Source organism: Drosophila virilis, chromosome X (genome assembly GCF_030788295.1).
Source record: "Drosophila virilis strain 15010-1051.87 chromosome X, Dvir_AGI_RSII-ME, whole genome shotgun sequence".
Lineage (NCBI taxonomy): Eukaryota > Metazoa > Arthropoda > Insecta > Diptera > Drosophilidae > Drosophila > Drosophila virilis.
In genome coordinates this window covers 10416466-10443349 of record NC_091543.1, presented here as the reverse complement: position 1 = coordinate 10443349, position 26884 = coordinate 10416466, and the positions used below count along the sequence as shown (strand labels likewise).

The 26884-nt window shown below is 39.3% G+C and overlaps 1 protein-coding gene across 1 annotated transcript in view; it reads right to left on the bottom strand.

Annotated features, from left to right (window-relative positions):
• Atf3 (Activating transcription factor 3) overlaps window positions 1–26884 on the bottom strand; it is a 58434-nt gene that overhangs the window by 11848 nt on the left and 19702 nt on the right. The window contains exons 2-4 of the mRNA XM_002057147.4: window positions 18215–18236; window positions 2372–3438; window positions 2201–2290 (exon numbers count right to left, since the gene is read on the bottom strand). Of these exons, the coding sequence (XP_002057183.2) occupies window positions 2201–2290; window positions 2372–2584 (303 nt within the window). The 5' untranslated portion in view covers window positions 2585–3438; window positions 18215–18236. The remainder of the gene's footprint in view (window positions 1–2200; window positions 2291–2371; window positions 3439–18214; window positions 18237–26884) is intronic.

Sequence of the window (26884 nt, the reverse complement as noted above, 5' to 3'; positions counted from 1 at the left end):
TGTGGCGAGTGGCAACAGCGAGTAGTTAGCATATGCCTGTGTGTGTGTGTGTGTGTGTGTGTGTGTGTTTGTTGGGCTCTTATAATTTATGTGAAATTTGTTAGAAAACAAATTGAAAAGTGTTTAATTTTTATTTTTTGTAATATTTTGCACTTGCGCCGCCGTCGACTGGCGGCAATTAAAATTTGCGGCAGTTCAATGCCTATAAATTCGTTTCAAGTAATAATCATAAATCACACACACACACCTAGATAGATAGAGAGAGAGAGACACACACACACACACACACACGCACACCTGCCAATTAGTGCAGCGCACATTTACAGATACGTAAATGTATCCAAGTATCTGCTGGATGCGCCCGGGAGCTGTGAGCTCTGCTCGAATGGCATTTAATTGCCGCGTGGCAAATGTTATTCATATGCAATAATCGCACCCGCACTCGCCCCTCGAGAAAACACGCCTCCCCCACCCAGCCACATTTACACCTACCTATCCTCACTGAGCTGAGCTGCGTCAGCTACGTGCCTCATTAAGGCCAATGTCAGTCAAGTGATTCTGTGCAGCCGCACACAGATGCAACAGCTATAGATACAAATGCAGCAGCTAAAGATACAGATACAGATACAGCTGCAGCTACAGCTACAGCTACAGCTACAGCTACAGCTACAGCTACAGCTACAGCTATAGATACAGATACATATACAGATACAGATACTTTATTCAATTTCTGTTTGCATACGAAAAGTGAAATCAATTCTGGCTGCGTTTTGCAATTGAAGCGTCAACAACGACGCCCACGAGCTCAGCGCCAAAGCCAAAAGCCTGACCCAAGCGACATATCGACCAAATGACTAACCGACTGTCGCCCCGATTGAAGGCGGGCTGGCGTGTGGGCGCGGGGGCGCGGAAGCGCGGGCGAGTGCTAGCGGATGCCGGCCAATGTCCGGAGCTAAAGCCGGAGCCGGTGCAGCAACTGACATTGCGTGGGCATTTGGCACATCGTCGTGCGCTGCGTGGGCGCCACCACATATGCAATTCGGACATTGGAAATGGAAAACGCACGCAAATGTTGGACAATCTTGTTGATTGTCGTTGAATGGTGCGGCCAGATTGAAAGGGAAATTGAATTGAACCGAATTGAAATGCATGCACGCGTGCAGTAATTCAATAGATGCCAGATTGAAAGTGAAAATTGTGCAATGCGTCGTCAAGTTAGCCAAAGGCCGTCAATCGATTGCATCAAGATAATTGAAAGTAAAATTTAAAGCTAAGCTCGATTGAATTACAATTTTAACTGATTGTCCATTGTGATGGAATGTCAGCATTTAATTGAATGCGTCCTGAAACATCATTGTTCGATATGAAAATTTGATTGAATGAAGGCAAATTGATTGAACCGCCTTGGACTGGGGATTGAAAGCTGAGCTTTACTGAAAAACAATTTTAACTGATTGTCATTGAATTGAATGCAAATTGAAATAGGAATATTCGAAATGTAACTTTGAAAAGGAATGTTGATTAAACACTATTTGGATAATTGAAAGAACTGTTTAGGTTTGAAAAAAGTAAAATTGAAAGCTAAGCTCTATTGCTTTACAATTTCAACTGATTGTAAACTGTATTGAACAGCGCTTGACTAATTGAAAGAACTGCTTAAGATTAAAAATAAATTTACTCTATAATTATGTTTAAACTGATTTTCAGGTCGTACTGATTGTCAGCTATGACAAGATTAAACTGAACTGAACGATCAATCAAACCGTGTTGGGCTATCTATGGAGCAAGATAAATAAAAATAGAATAGAAGTCAAATTGTAAATTATGCGAGATATGAACTATATGTCCAATTGAAATATTTCATTGATTGAAAAGGCTAATTGAAAGCCAAAAGCTGCACCTGAAGGCCACAAGCAATAGATAAGATAATTGAACTGAAGAGCTAGAGATTGAAAGTAAAATTGAATTACGGAATTAAAAGTTGAACTGATTATCAAATGTTACGTTACATCCAAGTTGAAAAGGACTACGTATTAATCGAAAAGGATCCAAGATCGAAGTTAAGAAATTGACTTGCCAAGATTGAAAGTAAAATTTGGTGAATTGATTCCGAGTCTTGTGCTCGAATTGAGTGCCATGTTCAATGACAACTATAGAATATCATAACACACCCCTTTTGACAGCCCCTTTTGACACCTACCTGTTGCACACTGGGCGTGGTCGCTGTGCCCGCCGGCGAATCGAGCGGCGATGCCGAGCAACTGGAATGACTGCTGTCCTGCGAGTGCGACTGCAAGAGAAAAGACACCACATCTGAGATTAGGCAGGCCGATCAACGGGCACCAGCGCTGCGTGAAGGTTGACTACGCACCTGTCCGTTCGCATTGCCGCAAAAGTTGCGTATGGTGACCACCGGCGTGGAGGCGGCACTGCAATTGCCGGAGCCATTAAAATTGAAGTTGTCCAAAGGATTTGTCATCGCAATCAGCGAGTTGAGTATCTCTGGAGTTTTGGGCGTGTGAGCGCCAAGGCCGCTGCCCTCGATGCTCAGCAGCGCGGCGGCCGGTATATTGGAGTTGAACATTGTGTGGCTGCTGCTGCTGCTGCTGCTGCTTCTTATTGGGGCGCGAATTCTAATTGGATAACGAATCAACGCACAAAACGAAACGTAAATAATAATAAGAATTTCAAAAAAAAAGCACTCGTAACTCGTTTGTTTATTTGTAGAATTCTATTTTTTTCTCTCGCCACTTTTTTTATAGTAGAACTTTGTTTAAATTTTATTTGTTGTTTTGTTTTGTTTTTTTTTTTTTAATATATTTTATTTGTAAATCACAGTTGAAGGCCTACGCGTTGCATTTGTTGGACTGCTTTTTGTTGTTAATTAAATATTTATTGTTTTATTTTTATGTTTAATAATTATTATTATTTTTTAAATTTTTTTTTGTGTTTGTATATGCGCTTTGTATAAATATAGATATATATGTGGATATATATATATTTTTGTATAAGTATATAAATGTTGTTTTTATTTTGGACACTCGCGTCTACTTGTTGTTGTTGTTGTTGTTGTTGTCTCTCTCGGTTATCACAAATTGTTGTTAATAAAACGTTTTTTCTTTTTAGCTGACTGTTGTTTGTGGTTGTAGTTTTTGTTGCAGTTGTTTTTGTTGCTCTTGTGCAAATATTGTTGTTGCTTTTGTTTCTTTAGCAGTTGCTGTTGTTGTTGTTGTTGTTGTTATTGTTGTCGCTGCCGCTGCTGCCGTTGCCGCTGCGTCGCGACGCGGTTCCATCGGCGCTTCCAGCGTGTGTTGCTCACAGCGTTGAATTCAACTGAATGTTTTGGCCACCGGCACCGGTCGACATCCACATCCACATCAGCGACATCCGAGACATCAACCGACGACAGCGACGACCAGCACGAATCGCACGCTCGCTCTACACGAGAGAGAGAGAGAGAGAGAGAAAAAGAGAGAGAGAGAGAGAGGGAGAGTGGGTGAGTGAGTGATAGGGCAAGAGTAGTGTGTGAGAATTCAAAAAAAAAAAAAAAACAAGTCAAATCGCGCCCGTATTCAAGCTTGTGTGAGCGTAAAACAGCTCATAAAAAGCCAGTTAGTGTGGCGTACACTGCACGACCTTAAGATACCCTGTAAGCATTTAAAGAGCACTGCAAATTGAATTAAACATACGTTTTAGGCATATTTTAGAGCATGACAGCAACATATTATAAAAAAAATTAAGCGATCTTATGAAAAAATTAAGTGTACTTCACAAAGAACTGCATAACTAAAAGATACCCTGTAAGGGGCCATTAATTCGTTGTTTGGCTCAATTCTTTCGACTATTTTTGGAGCGTCTTTTCTGACACAGCAAGTGTGCTCTTACTAAACTGCACGATTAACAGATACCCTGTAATCAGCTATGAATTACATTAAATTGAGTTAAACACATGTTTTAGCTCTTTATGCAATATTTGGAGCAACTTTAATGAAACCTGTGTGCTCTACACAGGTCTTAATGACTTTAAGATACCCTATAATGAGCTATAAATTAGTTCATAGGAAAATGGGTAGCTGCATCTCCGTTGCGGTTTCTTAACATTCCGAGTCACTTTATGTCCGTTGCATATAAATGCCCTATGAGAGGCTACTCCACTGAGTTGTTTCGTTGTAGTACAGGGTATAAGCCTAAGCAATTTAATTATAAAATAAACGTAAGTAAATTGATTTATGTAAGCATTGAGCAGCTGACAGCTGACTGATTGACTGACTAACCAGCTGACTTACTGACTGACTGACTGACTGACCCAATGCTGTTCGCATTTGCTGTGCGTAGTTTAGTTAGCCATGTTGATGTCTCAATTAAGAACTTAATCGTTTAATTGAATGCAGAATGCACATATTTTCATAGATGCCTGTTAGCCAGAGACGGCGGATCTACAATTGATCTACATTCGAGTGTGTGTAATAGCCCAGCGGGTATGTGCGGTCAATCACAGTTGAAGGTGAAATGCAAACAACAAGCACATGCATTCCGAGCATTGCAAGTATTGCAAGTATTTCAGCTATGCAATAGGTCAATTGAGACTCTATGCATCTGCTTTGCTCAAACTGCAGCTAAGATCTCTTCAGAAACTTGCATACAGAATGTTTTATAGGCTTTCGTAGGGCCCAAATCCATATATCTTTAATTTATGTTTTAAATTCAATTAGAACTGAGCACAGCCAACTTAATACGTGCAGCCAGCTTAATAAGGCAGCCAACTTAATAAGGCAGCGTTGCCATATGACAGAACAGCGCCGTTTCTATATTTGTCTCCAAATTTCCAATTAGATTTTATAATTTTACGATAAATTTGAGTTTGATTTAACCAATGGAAAGCAAATATGTTTGCAAAGCGTTGCCAGATGGTTACTGCGAATGCTTATTCTGGTTTTGCTGCTGCAGCGTTGCCAGATGTCATGAAATCAACTCATAATTGCATTTCTCTAAGACACTCCATTAAAATTAAATCTGATTTTGAGGCAGGCAACTTATCAACTCGCTGCGTTGTGCTTTCGCAGCGTTGCCACATGGCACATTTATATTATATAAAGTTATATTATTTAATTTTAGTTCCCAGTGTTAATTTGGGTTTTTTCGTTTTCGTTTCTGTTTTTTTTTTTTGTTTTTTTATGGCAATTTGTTGCCCTTTTTGTGTGTTGCCATGTTTCGCATTTTGTTTTTTATATTTTTTTATGGTCTTTGAGGTTTTTCAAGGAATTCAGTTATGTGCTTGAAATTGTGTGCGGAATGCCTTAGCCAGAGATTGGGTTAAGCTAAAACTTGACTAATTATGCGTTCTGTATAACTAAGTAGTTTTTGAGGGACATACGACTGCGACCCCACGTCCCCATCCCTTATCCCCATCCACTCACCAATCCGAAATGCAAAAGCGAACCAACCCCCAGACGCCTACATAGAATATAACGAGCAGCCACCCCTTCGGTGCCCGATCTGTTGTGGCTCTGCCATTTCTAGTATTGGCTTTTGGGCCATTTATCATTTTGGCAGGAATGTTTGTTGCGAATGCCAACCCCTGTGCCCCGCAGCAGCTACAGTTGCCTCGAAAAGTTTTAGTGCCACTTTTATGTGCCTCACACACAGCCACACACTCACACACACACACACACTCACACACACACACTTGTGCAAATTGAAAGTCAGTCAAGAAAAAAAAAAATTAAATTTTAAAATGAGAAAACAAAAAGCGAAAATGTACAACGAAAAACGTAAAACTTGAGCAACAACCAAATGAAAAAAGCCAGAATAAAGAATTATGATTTATGGCTTTCGCATGTTTTCGTGTGTGTGTATGTGTGTGCGTATATATATATATATGTGTGTGTGTGTGTGTGTGTGTGTGTGTGTGCATGTGTGTTTGTGTGTGTGGTTTAGCTTTTGTTCTGCTGGCTTTGAAAGCTTTGAAAGCCTTTGCCTTTGATGTGCGTTGCAACTTGTTCAACGAAAATCTTTTTGACATTCGCCAAACGCCAAATGCTAATCGCTACACAAATGCTATTTTTATACCCTGTGCCCATTGAAAATGCCTCAAATGGGTATACTGGTTATTAATGTGACACACAGAACGCAGCATCCAGAACGCCATAAACTGATCTGAACAATATACCTTCATTTTTCGATAGGCCCTTCGATGTTCATATTATCGATAAATATCGATATGAGACACGTTTCTTTAGGCATAGCTCGAAGACTATAAGACATAGTTAGCCCAAATTTGGTAAGTCAGCTCTTGTTGCCGCTAGAAATCAAGGCTAGATTGTGTGTCCCGCAGCTTGTCGCTGCGTTGAGGGTATCTGCTCGTCGTGCACTCCCGACTAGAGCACTCTTATTTGTTTTTCTTTTTTACTGCGTTTCAGTTTCTATCATTTTGCCCAAATGCGGCGCATGCGCACAGCCGCAGACCCCTTCTGGCCAAGTGCCCACCAGCCCACCGGCCTACCTGTCCGCTCCTCTAGAACCGAGCTTTTGAGGTCACGGCAGGTGGCTGCACGTTGCGCATACGCCGCGTTGTCAGCTTCGTGCTGTTTTGTGTTGTGTTGCGCAAACAGTTGACAATCGCTTGACTTGACTCGATTGCTAATCGATAACCGCATCGAAGATGAGCTGACAGCTGGCAAACGGCCCAGCAGGGCGCGCACAGCAACTCGTACTTAGCTTTTATTTTATTTGATTTGTGTGTTTTTCTCCTCTTTTTTTTTTTTTTTTTTTTTGTTAGCCATTAAAATTCCTAAGCGGTTTTTTATTATGAAGCGCTTTTTTTATGTTGTCTGTTTGTCGCCTTGTCGCTTGGATTGCTGGACTTGTTGAATCGTTGGCATTTTTCGATTGCTCTCAAGTGTGCGAAATTGTTTGCTCGTTCGATTGGAAATGCAAAGATCGCATCAATCAGGCGATAAATGTATAGCGGGCGAATGAATTGTAAAGGGCGAACTTCAATTTGCATGAAGTTTATGAGCAATTGATCGATAAACAGATGTTATCGATCAATATATTCGATTCGTTCTCATTGTGATGTACTTGCGTATATCAAAATGTTTGGAGAAGTTTCTCTGGGCCAATGCGAAAGTTATCGATATGTTCATCGATACAAATTAATCGTTTCATTTAACTTTATTGACGCTCAAAGCAATCTATCGATAGGTTTAATTTCTGTGGTAAATAAATCGTTGCACAACTCATATAAATTATCGATAAGAGCTATATTGTATAATCGATATATTTTAAATGTCTGTGCAATTGATGAACTGAATAAACGCATGTCGATCAAACTGTATTAATGCATATATAAGTATTTATATATACAAATCCATGTATTTGATTTATTTGCGATATCAGTTAATTAATCAATCAACGATATATGTTCGTGTTTTGAAATTTTTTTAACCAGTTTGCATAAAATTATACAACAAACTCGAATTAATCGATGCAAGTTTTTGAAACAATCTTTAACAAAAACCTGAATGACCAAAAATAAAAAATAAATTATAACAAATATTATAACAATAAACAATAAAGCACAGTTTGCACAGATATGAGTCAGAGAGTAAAAAAATAAATAAATAAATAAATAAAAACCGCACAAAATTTCGTTCGATAATTACCAAACAAATTTATTGTCTCTTCCTTGGAATAAGTGGAAACAACCGCAATGTGAAATGTGCATAAAATAATTTACTGGCAAATTGTATAACACACATATTTATATTCATATATTATCATTATTATTATTACTAATACGATTACGAGTCCAGCAATGATTTGTTGTGGAGTGAGTGCCACTTGATTGCGAGCATACATCATATTCATCGGATCGGATCGGATCGGATCGGATCGGCTGCAGAGCAGCCGTGGATCGTGTGCAATCCCAAAAACATATATATATATATTGCACATGCATATGATATTTTAAATATTTGTTAAGTATTTAACATTTTTATCATGCTGTCTGTGGCCGTGTTTTTGTTGTTGTATGTTTGCCGTACGTGCCTGGGCTGCACTCCACATTTCACACGATTCGAGCGAACGTACGTCCGCAACAAGCAAAAATCGAGAGAAACGAACAGAAGAAAAGACACACACAAACAGCAATTTGCATTTCAAGTGATATTTCGAAAATGTATTCAAATCGAGCATAAGTATCCAGATGGTAGGTCCACGATGGAACCGAATAGAACACAGACCGAGCACAATACCGAAAGCAATACGTTAGCAAACAGTGTCTGGCGTTAAGTTATCGAAAGCCCTATCGATATCGATAATGTATCGATCACTTGCATCAGTTTAAATTTCTTAATTCTCAGTAAAGAGATTCTCGATTAATGTGCATAATGTAATCGATTAGACAATATATCGATTAACTCTATTTATTACCATTTGGATATTGATTTATTCACTTTGAAGGCATTGTGATAATCGATTAATCGACTATATTATCGATAACATATCGATGACACCAATGTCATATGATTAGTTTAAGCTATATATTTTATTATTAAAAGTGATCATATTTTTGCTGCATTCTATTATATTTAGGATACATTGTATTTACTTGTCTCTACCAATCTTCATTATATCTTAACCTTTGCCAACATATCTAGGGCACTTTATTAAATGGAAATAGGCGACATTTATGTAAGGATATTTAATATTCGTCATCTAAGAGCTGAAAATAATTGAGAGCTATTAAATGTGTTTTGTTTTTCATGAAATAAAAGCCTTCGTCGGGGCAAATGAAATATGTGGAGAACAGAAAGGGAAGCGAGAGCGTGAGCGAGGGATAGAGAGGGCACAAAAAAAAAGCAATCATTGGCTGCTTTCCATTTGTACTTCTTCTTTTCCTCTGTTTCTCTTCTTTTTTTTTTTTTTTTTTGCACTTTGGCCAAAACAAATTTCAGGTCCGGCTACGAAGGAGCTTCGGCCTGGGGCCGGGCCCGGGGCTCGTAAAAATAACTGCGGCAGCTCGCTGCTCGCCGCTCAGTTCTCCGCTCTCCGCTTCCGTTCTCGGCTCTGGGTGTTTGGTGCTCTCGGTTTGGCTTAATTAAAAGCATTGCGAAAGCCAAACAATCGCAAGAGACGGGGGCACGAGCCAAAGGCAAACAGAAGACGTGCACTGGCAAAAGTATCTTTCAGATACAAAATTGCCACATTAATGGGCCACAGGCTGTGCGGCTCGGTGCGACGTCTGAACCCGCGCACACACAGCTATTTTCTAATTAAGTGTCATTGATTCGGCGTCAACCCCACCCCCACCACTCTTCACCCTGCCGCCGCCCAAATGTCTGTCTGAGCAGTGGGCGTGGCCAAAGCTTTCGTATAGTGGAAAAATGTACAGTTTAATTAAAGCATTTGCAGATAATGTATCTGCCTTTGATTAGCTGCAACTGCGTGGCCCGGGGGGTTGCCTGCGCTGGGTGGTTGGTGAGCGGGGTAGCGGGGGAGTGGGCGATTAGATGTGCATTTCTTTTCACTCACTTTTGTTAGTGTGCTAAAAACTTGCCTAGTTACAATTTAGCTTACAAAGCAGCTCTCCTCTCCCCTCTCCTCCCAGCCCTACCCACTCCCTTTGCCGTGCCGCACCACAAAGACAAAATTTAAAAGCCCCAAAGACCGGACCGGCTCCGGCCCAAAAATGGGCCGCGTAGCTATTCAATTAATTTATTATTCACTTAAGAGCCGCGCACGCCGCTCGGCAAATGTGCTGAAGGCGTTGCCCGGGGCTGAGGGGGTGCGGAAACATTTGGTGGTTGTTCTGTGTTTAGCATGCACATCCACAGAGAACACATAAAAATGTTATAAAAATTAAATGCGCACAAAAACTCCGCAAGAATTTCGCACATAGAACGGCGCGGAAAGCCAGCGGCCGCGCCCTGCAGCCCTCTGGCAACACAGGCCAGTTGATGCCACGCTGCCAGTGTTGCCAGCTGTTGGCCTCGAAAATAAAGTTGCTAAAGCCAATATTGAAAAAAGGCTAAAAATAGCTGAAATTAATTAGCAAGCTGCTTTATAGAATGAAGTGCACAAAGTTGAAGCACAAGAAAAGGCAAAGAGTTGCCAACTTCGGCGCAGTTCACCTTGAAACAGATTGGCAAGGCTTGAATTATATGTGTTGGAGATGACACAAATGCATCGATAGACGATAAACAGGGTTGCCAGTGCTTTATATTTTAAGCACTCTGAAAATGGCCAAAATTAGCTAAATAAAAAACAGCTGCATGGGCAACACTGGTTGCTGCCCCGCTGAATCCCCCTAGCGGATTGTTGTCGTTTTCGTCGTTGTGCCAAAAATGTCCTGTTTCATGAGCTCGTTTTTGGGAATGGCCACTGCAGCGCTTGGGGCACAGCGGGTTGGATGTGGGAGCTGCCACTAACTTATGGCGAACGCGTGGCGCAAGTTTTACAGTTATAAACATTTCTGTGCACGTTTCGCGCGTTAAATTTAGGAACTCGTAGCTAAAAACTTGGAAAACCGACAACTGAGAACTGTAGAAAAAAAATACAAGCATAAATATGCCAGTCGGGTGTAACCGACTGCGCAATGCTCACACACAGTTCCAAGTTCGGCATCTGCACGGGCAGCACTACGGATGTGGTGGGAATCGAATATACACTCTTTCACTTTATGCACAGGGTATTAAAATACAACACAAAATGAATGAAACGAGCAAATTATGAAATGGCATATTTATGGAAATATGCTTAAATGAGCGAAACAGGCCACAGGCATTAAGTTGAAGTATATGAAGGGGGGAGGGGGTCAAACACATCAACAGACTTGAGAAATGTTATCGATTATACGAGTGCTTGAAGCAAATATGCATATACACTATATTTGATTATGCTCAATATTTCAGGCAAATATTGCGCAAACCATAAACATAAAAAGGGGCAATTTTCATAAGATATGCAACTATCGATAAATTACCAATTGGCGTATCGATAAAAGCTTTGATCGATTTATGCTCAAACTTATTATTGTTTTTTCTTAAATGAAATGCACAATTCACACAACATTTATAACATTTGTATGAATACATATTGTTTATGTACATTTATCGATAAATGGCCTGTTTGTATTTCGATATAAAACTTTGATCGTTTTTGCATAAATATCTATCGTTTATTTACATTTATCGATAAATTGCACCACAAACTGCAATTGAATTGAATGCGTCAGCATAGTTCACAAAATGCGTCAACACACCTACAAGTGTGTGCACTTGTACACTTGTCTATATATATGTACAAAAAGATTCATGAAGGTATGACTATCAGCTACTTAGTATCTATGTACATACTTATATTTATATATAGGCATATGTGCATACACGGCGCAAAAGAAAAGTGATTAAATCACGAATACTTGATCGAATGCTGAAAATTCAATGAATCTGTTATCGATCAGATCTCACACATTCCTCAATTGAATTCCAAATTGAAAAGAAGAAGTGATTTGGGTCGAAATTTAAAGGCCCATCACATTGCTCTGTGCCTTCTTTTTAAAATAGTATAGATTGTAGAGAAAATCAACTTTAGAGATTTGAGAAACATATTTCGACGATATTCATCTTATAGATAATTAATTTGGTTAAGTACAATTACAAATCAAGATACATTCAAAATTATAATCAAAATATGCAGCTGAGCACTTGATTTGCGAACTTACTGAATCATATGAGACTTTACAACACTTAAAGCTTATCATGTATACCTGCATGGGCTTATTATAAAATCGAATAGGTATTTTGATCAATACTGTTAAGCTGCTCACAGATGTTTTCACTAAGCTCACACACTTTACAGCACTTGAGCTTTGCTTTCAAATGTTAGCTAACTTTTAAGTTAACTTTTAACAAATATGTTTAACACTACTTTCAAATAAAGTTGACACACTTGACACTTTACAACACTGAACAGCGAACTGCGCTTTTATATATCTGCGTTTATTTACATATTGTATATGGCGCTGCTTTTCGCTCAGTGTATGTGCAGTTATCTTTTAGCTATTTTTTTGTAAGCCGTATCTCCGTGTAGTACATGTGTTGTTTTTTTTTTTTGTTCTGTATGTATTTATGCGTATCTACTTGGACATTTAACCGCCTCACGACCACGCACCTTTCAGCATTAGTCACAAATTAGATAAGCTCAGGTGCAGTGCGTGTGTTCTGTGTGTGTGCGTGTGTGTGCGTGTGTGAATGTGTGTGTGCCTAATGCAAGGACGTTCGCAATCAAAACTTTCAATACACTTTTTGGCTTTATCAAGAGCTTATCAGCTGCCTTTGTTGTTGTCGTTTTATTTTTTTGTTTGGCTTTTTTGTTGTCGCTGCTGCTGCCTTGTCTTGTGTCAAAGATGTCTTATCAGCAGCAACATGAAATACACACAAAAAAAAAAACAAACTGATATAAAAACAAAAGAAATCAGAATGCGCTCGTCGGGTGTGCCTAGCGGGGAGTTAGGTTAATTTTCGGGTTATGCCGGAAAAACCACATCTGTATCGATATCCGATATCAAGTCTATAGCTCTAATTATCGATAACAATATATCGATAACAATCACTTAAGCTGATAATCGGCCCTAACTAAATCGACTCAGCCTTCTGCCTGGCCAGTATACATGTCCTATCCATGCTCCATGCATACAGGGTATTTAAAATGCTTATCTAACGCAAAGTTGGTTGCTGTAGCTCTTCTAGTTGTTGTTCTTGTTGATGTTGTTGGCTGAGAAAATCTAATTAATTTTGAGACTTAATACATGTGTGACATCAAAGCGATTTATGTTGATTATAGCCGCCCGTCATTGACACTATCAGCTATCAGCTTGCAGCCCGTGTTAACTTGGCCTGCAATGTGCCTTTTAATTTATTGATATTTATGAGTGTATTGTGTGTGCGTGTGTGTGCGTGTGTGTGTGTGTGTGTGTTGTTTTTTGGAATTTTATCAAGCAATTGCTTGGGCTTTATGCTTCTATTTTTTGTTTCATTTTATATGTTTTCTTTTTGGCTTTTGTCTTAAGACATTTAGTACACTTTTCACACCTCATTTTATGTGCCGCATTTGAGTGTCAGATACATTTGTATCTTTGTATCTTTTGCCAGCGTTGCCATGCGACAGCTGTCAGCAGCAGCAGCAGCAGCAGCAGCAGCAACAACATAATGACCAACTGTTGATGCTGATAATTATGTTGATGATCATGATGATCGTGATGATGAACGGCGGCCAACGGGGTGCGAGCGGCGGGGCGGCAACCGGCGCTCGCATCAACATGATTTTTATGAAGGAATTCGCATTAAAATTGTTTATTGTGTTTATTTATTGCAAACGAGCATCAAGCAGCGTCCAAAATGGAAAGAACAACACACACACACACACACACACACACCAACACACAATAAATCTAATGGAAATTTTGTGGCACTGCGTCGCACTCGTTATCGCCCCCAAGCTCCATCAAGCTCGGTGGTTTTCAGTGGCTCCAGCAGCCGCAGCCGCAGCCGCAGCAGCTGCCCAGTTGCCACTTGCCAGCTGCCAGTTGTATATTGGAAATGTTCTAGGAAATGCTTTGTGGCATTCAAGATGCAAAAAAAAAAAGACGAAAGAGAAAAAAAATGGAAACAGAAACGTGCATCTCGTGGCAAGCGGCCTTTTGGCTAAGTAAACACATTGGCCAAATACTTTTGTTTATGAACCGCACGCGTCCGCAGCACAAAGAGCGGCATCCAGTGGCATTCTATAGAAAAACGGGCCAACGATTAAGCGAAACACATACTATACAAATATACATATATATATATATTCATATATGTACGTATATTTATCCGTGGAAGAAAACTCTTTAAATAGCAGAAATAGCTTAGAGGTGTTTTTCCTGTAATTTATATACCTTAAGGCTACGGAGATGTCTTCTTCTATGCGTTCTACATTTGTAATGTTGTGTGATGACATTAATTTGGCTAAAAAATTGTGGCCATAACTCTTAAGTCTACTTCAACTTCATCTGCCTTGCCACCAGCCTAGGCTCATCATATTAATCCATTTGGACTGACAAGAGCTGGCAACTGGGCGTGTGCGCAACTTCTCCTGGGAGCAGAGACAAAACTTGAAAATTTATGCGACAAGGCGTGCCAAAAAAAAAAAAAATAAAATAAATAAAATAAAAACAAAAAACTAAAATGGGAGAAAAGAAAGGAGAAAACAATGTTAGAAGAAAAATGGGAGAAATACGACTGTGAAAATATCAATTAGTTTGTGCTCCAAATGTGTCCCGAATGTCGACAAAGGAGGACGAGGCGGAGGCGGAGCGAAAGGTGTGCGAGCTGTGTGTTAACTGCAGTTAGGCACGCCTACAATATACAATGTATGATAGTCCACTCACACACACACACATGCACGCACCCTCACACACACACACACACACACATGCATACATCGGCTAATGGAGAAATGTAAAGCGCCTTTGCGCTCTGTTGCCGCATGTCCTTGACACATATCCCCGCTTGGCACGCACAACATCTTTCTCTCTATGTGTGTGTGTGTGTATGTGTGTGTGTGTGTGTGTGGCCAACGCCTTGTTGGGCTTCCGCTTGAAGCTTGGCCCTAATCCATTTGAACTTTTTACGTTTCAGCTGTGTCCTCGCTGCCAACTCTCTGCCAAGGATAATAAAAGAAAAGTCTCCTAGTTTATGGGCCAGCGCAACTTTTGTGGCTTCCCTGCCAATCTGCCAATGTGTGTGCGTGTGTGTGTGTGCCTGGTAATATAATCCTAATGGAATTTACACTGGAAATTTACAGTGTTATGGCCATAATGGCGAGGAGCGTGCAACGTGGCCTTTTGTCATGCGACCGCGATTTTCTAGAACATTTTCGCTTTTATTGAATAACAATTGAAATGAGATTGAATAGACTTCAATTGTTCAAAGTTGAATGGGAAATTTCAATACAACAACTACAACAATTGTTAATCAGTTGAATCATAATTGAAAAAAACTAATTTATAAGATAATTTGCAACAAATGTCAAGAAATTGAAATTGAAATTGAAGCACCGATTGAACAGATAAAAATTCACTTAAAAGCCTGAAGTAAACAAAATCAAATGCAAATTGAAGCTGTTACTTGACAAATGACTCATTAAAAAGTTTGAATGGACTTAAGAAGAGTTTTGACATGCATTAAAACATATTTGTATTCAATTCAATTGAACTGAAATGTCAATTAAGAGCATATTTTAACATACTTTTGCCTAACATAGGGTTAATGCAAAAGAAAACCCGATCTTCTACTTTGAATGTAGAATTGAAATCAAAAGAAAATTCAGTCGAAAGAAAAAGCAAATGTAAATGTGATCGTAATTGAAAGACAAAGTCATAAATTGAAATTAAAGAAAAACTCATTTAAATTGAATTGAAATTGAAAACAAAGATGAAGTTGATATTGAAAGACAAAGTTGTGTTGAAAAACGACTAAGAGGTATGAAAAAAAAATTTAAATAAAAAAAAAATGGAAAAGAAATGGAAATGAATATTTGACTAAACTTGAAGAAATAACGAAAATTGAATTGAAATTGAAAGACAAAGTAAATACTATCCAGCATGCGCAGGGCAATTTAATGAAATGCACTATTATATTCTATTAAAAAAATAAATTCAAATTTCAAGCAAAATTACGTTTTATAAGTTTTTGTGTATTTCTTGCCCGGAAGCCTCCGACTAGATATTCGTTTTGCCTGTTTCGCTTCGTCTGCGTTGGATGCAAAATGGAATAGAACTTGAGAATATTTTTTGTTATTTCTATTTCATACATATGTATACATATATATACATATATAAATGTATATATATATATATATATATGGTCTTTTTTTTGGCTGAAGGTCAAGTGCATTAAGGCGAAACGGAAATGAAAATGTGAAATAGATATAAAAATAGTCGAAAAAAAAAACGAAAAAAAAAAACGAAAATGAAAATGAAAACGAGCGCCAGGGCGACGTCGACCATTTCTATATATCAACAATTTGCTGGCAAGAGTTAGGGCCAACAATTGGGTGCAAGGGGGATAAGTGGGGGAGGGATGGCAATAAAAAGGGAGCGGGTAGGGGGTCGGGTGGCAGAGCTATAGCTAAAGCATGAAGCGTGCGTGAGCGTAGTAAATTGTATTTTATTTGATTTGATTTTGAAAAAGCAAAGCTGCAGCCATCGCCTGACGCGTTTATCGTTTATCGTTATCCTTGAGCCGAGCAAACTGCAGGAGCGAATGGGCAGAGAAAGTGGGGGAGAGAGTGGCAGAGAGAGTGGGAGCGAGTGTTGGGGCTGGTGGCACTTAATTGTGCGTGTCAGGCAGCCACTACACGGACATGGACATGGACATGGACATGGCCATGGATGGCACCCACACACGTGTCCACACGACGCCCAAGCGCTGGGTGTGTTCAAGCCAGAGATGTGGTTAACGGAGGGGGAGGGAGGGGTCAACGCTTAAAGATGTGCTGGCGCAGGGCTGGCCAGGGGAGGGTTAGACGCAGCGATGTTCATAAAAACGGAAATGCTGGCGCCGACATTATCATTTCAGAGAGAGTGTGTGTGTATGTGTGTGTGGGCGCAATTATCATAATTGAGCAAACGAGAGACAGAGCAGCTGCAAAGAGACAAAGAGACAGATAGAGAGAGAGAGAGAGAGAGAGAGAGAGAGAGAGCAAATTGGCAGACAGGTTAAATTGCGCGTAACTCGCCAGCAAGCGGGCAGATTTTCTACGCTGTTTGATTGATTTGACGCCATTTGGGGCACATGCCACATGCCACACGCAGCAGGCAGCAGGCAGCAGGCTGGCAGCAGCCGCTACAAGGACATCAAGCTGGCGCCGCTTTGTCTGCTGGACCCCCACCTCGTTGCATGCCACAACATTCGTAAGCTGCTGCCGCCGCCGCTGCCTTGCCACACCTTGTGGCAGCTGACGCACAGTCTTTGCCAGATGGCGTGCAGCAAATTAGCTGCCTTTGATTGATTTCGCGTGCCACGGTGCGACGCATGCGGCGTATACGCAATATTTTTGTTGGCAGCCCAGGAAGCTGCATTTAGCAGGGCGCCCGCAACGAGCAGGCGGTTTAGGGGTAAGGGGAGATTCACTAAATTTAGCCAACAGCCATTTGCCAGCTTGTTTACAGTGAACATGGCCAAAATGGGCTACCGGGCAAAACGGGCAATGCCCTGACATGTAAACAGAGCATTTTTTTTCTCGCGCATATTTCACAAATATTTGACATGGAAATGGAAATGGAACAGAAATTAAATTGAAGCAAACGCATTGAATTGAATGTGAATTAAATTGAACAGTTTTTGATTTGTAAAATTACACGAAATGTGGCTAATTGAATACAAAGAATTGAATGTGCTCTCAGTTGAATTGAAATCGAATTCAAATGCATTTCGAAAATCAAATATAAATATTATCTTAATTGCATTGAAATTGAATTGTTTGATTGAACTGTTAATTGACAGCGCAAATTGCATTTGTAACAACAAAATATCTTGACTGAAAATATCTTTAGCATAAATTATATAAATGGAATAATAACAAAACTGTTTCTGTAAACTTAAAACTTCAATATCACATTCAATTTCAATTTCAATTAGATTTGAAATTAGTTTCAATCTAGAAGCATTTGAAATAAAAACAACACGATATCTTAACCAAAGATATTGATGCATTAAAAACTAGAACTTTTTTTTTTAAAAATTATCATCTTTAAATCTACTTTCAATTTTATTTTAAGTTAGCGAGCAGTCAATAAATTCAATTTCAATAAAAATGAACTTTATGTTCCTTAGACTCCAATATTGAATTGAGTTTGAATTTGATATTTGTAAATATATTTAAATAAAATACAAGCTGAATCATATTGTTGTCAATTGTTGTTGTTAAGCTTCAACTGAATTGATTCAACATTGAATTGAAATTAAATTATAAATTAATTGAATGCGTAAAGCAGTTAAATGCATTTGTTCAGCCATAAACAGCCATAATTGATGGCTGTCAAATGAGGCGGCTTTTTATCAGGCTTACACAGGCTTTTACGGGTATTCAGCTGAGCTTTTCAGCTTTTCAGTTTTCGGTTTTCAATTTTCTCAGATTTTCACAGATCGATGGCCGCACTTTGACTTACCATAAAATGCACAATCGTTTAGCTGCAATGAGAAGAAGCAGAGGCAACAGGTTAGCAACATTTTTAAAAATGATATGATTAAAGCAATGCCATCAATTCAAGTGTGGATTAAGTTTATTCAACGAGTGTATTCACAGAGTATTCACTTTTTGTATTCAAACTAACAGCATTTGTTGTAATTGAAACTGCGCCGAGGCTGTGCGTACGCCCATCAATAATTGCAGCTTATGCTCATCCATTATGTGGCCAAACATCAAAACCCCCTACCAACCCCCACCCCCCACCCACTCCCCCCTTCACTCCCCGTATACAGCGCTGAACCATCTGCGCCTCACACAACCCCGCTCCCTTCCCCCCGTTTGAAGTATTTTGGTTATTTACTGTGTGTAAAAGACGATTGATGATTATTGATTAGCCAACCCTCACACCCCGCACACTGTCTGACCATCTCACACACACACACACACACCACCCCCCACCCACCCACCTACCCCTCTCTGTCTAAACAGACTATTAGCTTAAATTGGCGACCGGCGAATGAATCATCGCAAAAACCTAAGACAGTTCGAAAAAGACACAAACAAAAATAAGCGTGAAAAAAAATAAGAAGCAGATGAAAAAGAAAACAAAAAGTGCAGAAGACAAGACGTGAAAAATATACAAAATATATACAGAAAACAATAAGAAGAAGCACAAGCTGAAAGACGCTAAAAACAAACGCGCGTAGGTAGCGTCAATTTTTAAGGCAAACACACTGGCAGTGGGAAGGCGGAGGGGGAGGGGGGGGAGGGGTTGTTTGAGGGAAGCAGCAATCGCTTCTCTACCAAAGCCCCTCTCTCTCCCCCCCCTTGACAGTGTCCATTAATTTGGCTTAAATCTTGAAAGCAAACGACGACAAAAACCAAAACGAAAGACGTTTTGTTTATTTGGTTTTTCGTGCGTGTGTGTGTGTGTGCGTGTGTGTGTGTGTGTGTTTATTTGAGTATTTCAGTATTTTGGTGTATTTGCCATTCGTAAATCGCAGCCCCCTCGCAACCCGCTCCAGCACCAGTTGTTTAACTAACAAATCGAAAGAGCTACCTAATTTGCAACATTTGTGTGTGGGGAGGATTAAGGCCTTTTCGAATTGCATCTTTAATGGCATTAATTTGTTTGAAATGCCAAAAGGCGTTAAGCGGCAGCTGAAAAAATACAACAAATGCACACAAAACGAAAAATACCATCAAAAAAACAAAAAAAAAAAAAAAAAAACGGGGTACCAACAGAAACGAATGCGTCGCTCGTTTGGTTATTTTGTGCGAATTTTCACAAAATTGTGCATTGAAATGTGCAAAAACCCAATTAGCTGCAATTAACAGCAATTTTCTGTGCCTATTTAGAGAGATGCTAAAAAAAGAAGCCCATAAAACAAAACAAAATGATTGCGGCCGGCGTGGGCGGCACGAGGGCGAGGGCAAGGGCAAGAGCAAGGGTGGAGGCGCCCAGACATGCCCCACGGTTGATATTAGTTTGATTGAAATCAAATATAATGATTGAATATTCTATGAAAGTAAGTTGAAAGTTTGATTGAAGGCATTTGGAAAGAAATTGGAAATTGAATAGAAATGGAGTTGACAATAAAGGCATGCGAACTCAGCTGATTGAAGGTAAAATTGAAGTTAAAATTGAAGTGAAAAATTAATTGGATTCAAGTGATTTGCACACACCGAAACCATAAAATAGCGAACTTGTTGAAATGACACATTTCAAAATTGCGATTAATTGAATTGAAACTGAAATTAAAATTGAGTTAAAAATTGAAGTTCAAATTGAATGGAATCACAATCACATTTTAAAATTGCGATTAATTGAATTGAAATTGAAATTAAAATTGAATTGAAAAACAACTTTGTATTTAAATGTAAAATCTATAAGACATTGCAAAGCCTGCCAATTGAAGAGAAAAATTAAAAAATGCAATGAAAATTAAAATGAAGCACAGATTGCATTGAATATAAAAAAAAAAAAAAATAAAATAAAAGGTTGTATAATTGTTAAGCTGTTGAATTGAATGAAACCTTAATGAAATGCAAAGTGCTTTGCAGGTCATCATCATATACGGCTCATGGAGTTTTTATTTAGCTGTTTGCCAATAAAAGTACAAAAACAAAATATAAGAAAACAACAACAAAAAAAATAATAAACAATATAAGAATTGTACATTGTACAACGCGTTGGTAATAAGACTCTTTATACATACTACATATTAAACGTGTGCACAGAGAGACATCAAATGATGTCTAGAATAAATGTGACTCTGTTTTACGAGTCTCATTAGCAGTCATAAGATTTATAATACTGGAATCGTAAGTGTCGAGCGTGTGTACGCTTCTTTTGTCAGTTCATTTGTTCATTTGTTTATTTGTTTGTTTGTTAACCCATTGACATTAGTTAGCAATTTGTATTTGCAGCCACAACCTTGGCACGTAACACGGACAAACACGCTGATCTATGCGATCTATGACAGGGCTGGCTGCTCCGATCGATAGCCATGTTTGCCAAGAGAGTGTTCTATGCTTTAGCTGTGTTTACCCTATGCAATCTTTGACAACTTTCCCGTGGAACAGATACCAACATGATGATCATTTGTGGGCACAATTTCGGCTTCTCTCTGAAGATCAGTGAAGTAGACCGTATAAATGATCATCAAGAGACATTTTCACCTCAAACTGATCATTCAACCTATTGCTTACATATTGAGCTTTCTTTCTAGTTTTGTGATCAGTTGATCTTATAAGCCTTATCGTAACCGGTCGACTGTATACCTTTACCATTTCTGCCCTGCTCAGTGATCAATGTTTATCAGCTTCTAATTTTATGGCTGTTCAAGGTATAGTTCTAGTTCTGTAGAATATACAGTTCTGCCTCTTTCTCACCCGCTCTTCTTTTTAACAGTGATCAATGATCAACAGGGCACAAGATTCATAGATCAGACTGTGTTTATTGCTCTCACTCTCACACTGTAATCGATGATCTATGTGAGTTCTCCTCCTCTCTTCCTCTCTCTTTGGCCTTAGCTCAGATCAGTGATCTATGTGAGTTCTTCAACAAGAGACTGCTTATGCTGCTTCTCATTCTCTCTCTCTCTCTCTCTCCTGATCAGTTGATCCATGTGAAATAAACCTAAAACTAGATAGCTATAGCTCTTGATGCCCATGATAGCCTTTATCAGCTGCTGTATGTCTAGATGACTGATCAATTAGCGCATATCGCACGACCTTCATCTTAGCAAGTGGTGAGTCCATAGTTCCAGAATGCCAAATGCCACTTTGCATAGACACTGTCGGACTGTCGGACAGAAAGCAGCTCGTCTAAGAGCTGTGAAACGGCAAATAGATGCCAATTTGAATAATGTAGCAGAGGCAAGCTCTTAACGGCCATTCTTTGCAATTAACGAACGACAGCTGCTCCACAAAATGCAGCCGTAAAAAGCTTAAACTAATTTTAAAAGAAACCCAAAAAAAGAAGCCAAAGCAAAAAAATATAAACAACAAGAAGAACAATTAAACGCACAACGAGGCACATTAAAAATTATTTAATTAAGTGATTTTAATTTTCGTTCTACTATTGCTTTTTATTCGAGACTCTTGTTGATTGTCTAATTTCATTAATCAATGGGTGGCCAGCTGGGAGGGGGTGGAGCGGGGGTGCCCAACTGGGGGCATGTACTATGTATGGGGCTAAGAGGTTGACCAATCAAGCGCCTGACGTAAATTGATTGGCACCGCGCCAGGGGGAAAATGGGGCAGCATTTGGAGCGAACGCAAGATCGTTGGATCTCGTTTTTCTTTTCTTTTCTTTTTTTTTTTTTGTTATATATCAATTAGAATAGAGAATTTGACCTTTCAGCTCAGCCGCAAGCGAAGCCGACTCGATTACGATTACGATTACGATTCGTGCGATTCGTGTGATCGCATTGCGATCGTGATCGTTGCGTGGGCGTTGCACATAAATCACACTTAGAGGGCAAAGTTGTGGCATCAAATGAATGAGAAGCCGCCACGTCGCCCTCGACCCTCTTCCCCACTCTCCCTCTGACTCACTCACTCTCTTAATTGTTTAGCTAGCGCATAAAGCGAGCCAAAGTCTAATTGGGCCAAAGTCTGCGCTACCTTAGTTCATGTAAACTTGAAGCCAAGCTGTGAGATGAGCGCCAAAAATTAGCTGAATCTAATGTTAGAAATAGCTAACAATAGCTTCATTTAATTAGCAAGCTATCAAGATAAGGTTTTTTTGATTTGTTTGTGGTCAAAATAAAGTTATTTCGATTTTATAACAGTAAAAAATAAACACTTGTGTAGTCTGAAGTATTCGCATTCAATCAATTCGTCATTCAAAGGCTTCTGCTGCACTTCACAACACTAGCTAGTGATGACAAAAAGCTAAACTATCGTTATCGATAAACAGCAAACAGAGTTGTCAGCACATGTCATTGGAAAGCCAGATAATAAAAAACAAAAGTGAATATGAAATAGCTCAGAGAAATAGTCAAACATTGGCAGCTGAATATAATCAAAACTAGCCAGATTTGCGCCAAAAACATACAAATTTAGCTAGAAAATAGCTGGAATTGGCAACACTGGAACTGAAAAACTTGGCAGCTGTGTGTGCCACGCAGCCAAAGCCTTATAGAGCAAGAATTAGTCAGTCGTCCAAGTCAGACAATTTAATGGACGCTTTTCGGAACATTTCCATATGGAATGAGACGTCAAACAGCAAAAGGCGAAATGCTAATGCCCAAAAAAAAAAAAAATAAATATATATATATATATATATATAAAGAAGCGAGAACTGCGCATCTGCTCTTTATAATTTATGGCCAGTTTTTGTTGTTTTTGTTTTTGTTGTTGTGTTTTTTCTGTTTCTGGCATATATAATTTTAAAACAATAAACATAACAAAAGCCGGGGCGTGACAACTGGAATGGAAACTAAAATCTAACCAGATACCCAACCGGAGAGTGAGAAATAGTTATAAAATGCCCAAAAACCCGTACAACTGGCTGGCCCTCAGTTACAACTTGGCCAGCTTGGCCATCTAATGCTTCCGGTTTAATTAGGCTTAGCCCATTTTCGGCCTGCTTTGCTTTGGTCTGGGTCTGGGTCTGGTTCTGGGCCTGGTCCACGCACTCCACAGTTGAAGGCCTGGCCACGTCGATAAGATATGACCAAAATACATAGACGTATGTATACTTATATATCTATATATATATTTATATTTATATGTATATATATATTATAAAATGTGTCGGCGTGTATTGATTGCCTGGCCAAAGTACAGCGCCCATTAAAAAGCCATTACAAAAAAAAAAAAATGAAAAAATGGCAAAAAAAAAAAATCAAGTTAAGTACATGGCATATAAGTAACAACAACTTGTAGTCGGGTAGACGACGATCGCAGCTATAAAAAAAAAACAAGTTAAAACAGTCCTGACAGAAGTTGCCTGACTAGAAGATACCCTGCCTGTCACTGCTTTCGAGTTGACAAGATTAAAGATAAAAAAAAAATAAACTTTTTCTATAAAAACACGATTTAATGGTATAGCATTTATTTAAACGAATCAGCATATCCAAATTGGACTATTTAACTTTCTTATTTCCCGAGCTATACCAAAAACATAATGCTTGAAAATCGATATATATCGATTTGTATGGGAATATCTTAAATTATGGCATACCTACAAAACTTTCATGTGGCTTGGGCCATCTGTCTCAAACGTCTTTGTTCTCCCGTTAATTTGCTAACATTATACGCTGTAAAAGCTTTTCGATTTACAGGGTATACAAAATATAAAAAGACCAAAGGCTCGTCTGGCAGCGCACGGGAAGTTCATGCCCAAAAGCCATGTCTAAGTTTGTGTCTGGCCCGTTTTGGATTTCCGCTGCATGTCGACGACATGTGCCACATATTGACCCCCCCCCCACTCCCGCCAACCACCCAAGACCCCCTCTTTAACACGCCCCTCAACTGCGAGCTGATCACTTAAAGGGTTTTGGGATTGAGCTGTATTTGCCCATTGATAATGAACACCAATTATCGTATTGAACGTTTGTTTGCATTGGCCTTTTGCTTGCTGCTTGCTGCTTGGTGCTTGGCATGCAAACGGCGCCCCAATGCCTAAGCAGGCACAGACCCAAAGCCAGAGCCAGACATACGACCATGTAAAGGGGAAGAGAGAGGGAGACCCAATGGGAAGCATGTGACCAAAAGCCAATACAAGACTATTTGACCGTGACTCAGTTTTTGTGAGTAATTGATAAATATTTGCCGATCTGATGCATTTATTTGGTCTTGTCTTCGCAGTTTACATTTCCCCGTACAGTTTGACTAATGCAGTGACATGAATATTTTCCGAAAAAAAAAAAACGAAGAAGCAAACACCAACTGAGTAATCGACCCATCGATGAAACTCATTGAGAAACTTTACAAAATGTTGTCATCAACAAAGCTAATGCAGCAATATATCGATAAAGTTATCGATAACACAATGAGGAGACTTGATAGCAAAAGGGTTACACAAAACTGACCACAACAACAAAAGATATTAATCGATAACAATTGACATTAACAGTTGCGGCAACAATATGGATATCGATAATGTTATCAGAGAATAATTACTACCGATAACAGCAAGTCATTAACAAAGCATCGATTACAACTAGACAGCTAAGGCTGAAAAATAACAGGCATGCTCAGCGATTAATCGATAGCAACAATCGATAAGTGTGTACTTCTAACTACTACTTGACTCCGTCAGCGCTTAAACCAATTGGGAATTCTAAATGAAATGCTTTTCTGTTGCCAGCACGACTTTTGCACATATAGGCGTATTCTTTATGGCACATCGCCTATCAGCCAGCTGCTCAGCAGCAGCCCAACTAGGTAAATAACCATCAAATTTAGAGAAATGCTCAAACTAGTGATATATGTGCGTCATAAATTCGCACTATATGCCACCTGCCAAGAGGAGCTCATTTAATATGAAGTGGAAATATAAAAATCTAGTCCAATAAAATGCCATGCAAAATATGTAAATGTATAACAATAAATTAAGTTAAGTGCATGTTTTACATTTTCCAGCACAGAAAAAAAGCAGACTAGAAACAAAATTTATAAATTGAAATCAAAAATGAGAAAAACAAAATAGATAAAAACAAGAAATAAATATGAATACGAAACCGAATCAAGATCTTTTGGCACACTTTGCGCATAAATTTCAGACTCATTGGGTGGTTCGGTATATACATACTATATAGTTGCTATAGCATTTAGGTGGGCGTTCAGGCGGCAATATGGCAAGGTCTATGAGGAGGGGCCATGGCAGAAGGGGGCGGCCAGGTGTGCTGATACTCTGGCGCTTCAGTGGGAGGTCGGGGCCTGTTCTGTTGGGTCGGCATTCGCTTTTGTTGCATCGAATCGCATAAAATCAGCTCGTCATTATTACAGTAATTGATTGATTGATTGATTGATTAACTCGCACCGCTCTAATTGAAAGCTGACCGACGCTCGCAGGCGCCCACAATGGGGCGGCACGGGCGATGGGCGTGGCAGCGCGCTATGATCACCGAACGTTGTCGTGCGCTCAATGTCGTCGCTTCTCAGTTGCGAGCATGAAAGCTGACAATGCGTAGAAACACCCACATAGATCTATTCGTAGTGCCCGAGAGGTAAAAGGGGTGCTAAGGGGGTTACTGGGGTTACGGGGGCAACAAATGCAAATAATCAAATAAAAGGCGACAATAGAAAATAATTTGCAAATGCAAAGCTAACATTTAACAAATAATCAAAAGCAGTCGCCGGAGCAGAGGGAGGGTGAGCATGCTTTTGAACAGGGAAGGGGGCTGGGGACGAAGCATACAAATAAAACAATATGTTTTGTCGTTAAAAAAAAGAAGAACAACAACAACAACACAAATAATAATAAAAAAAAAAATGTGGTAGAAAAGCAACTGAAAAGCACTTGACAAAGCGAACAATGGCAAAAAGCAATCATAAAACAAAAACAACAGAACGGAATTTGGAATAGTTGAGGGCTACGAAAGGGGGCGCCAGAGAAGTGGCTGGAAACAGAAGGCGCACAGAGCTCTGCATGTCAAATGCTCAAGGATTAATTGATATTCCATATGGGAAATGGGCATCAATTATAAGAACTAGCCAGCGTAACTGAGAGCTGCGCAGTCTCAGCTCCATTAAATTTGGTATAAGAGTTATATGCGTTAATGCGAGCCAAATAATCTAGGGTTGGGCAAGCATATGCACTATATATATGCAGTCAAAGGTAAGTTTTGGAAAGATCTCAAGATTCTCGAATAAAAAAAAAACGAAAAATAGCACTATCCCTAGTTGCTAATTGCTATCGTAACTCAGAAATGAACAGGTCAAGCTATGCCATATTTGGATTGACATTTCTAGCAGTGAATACAAGCGAAATTCAGTTGCGTTGGAGAAGTTTTGGTAAACCTGCGCCCAGCTAGACTCCTGCTTTGACATGATATGTGTCTGTATATAGACATATTGATTTGGCAACTGAAATAATTGTCAGCCAGCGAGCTGCATATCAATTAAAAGGCGCAAAACTAAGAGAGTGTATAAAATATACTTATGTCAAATGCATTCGGGCTAATATCGAAAC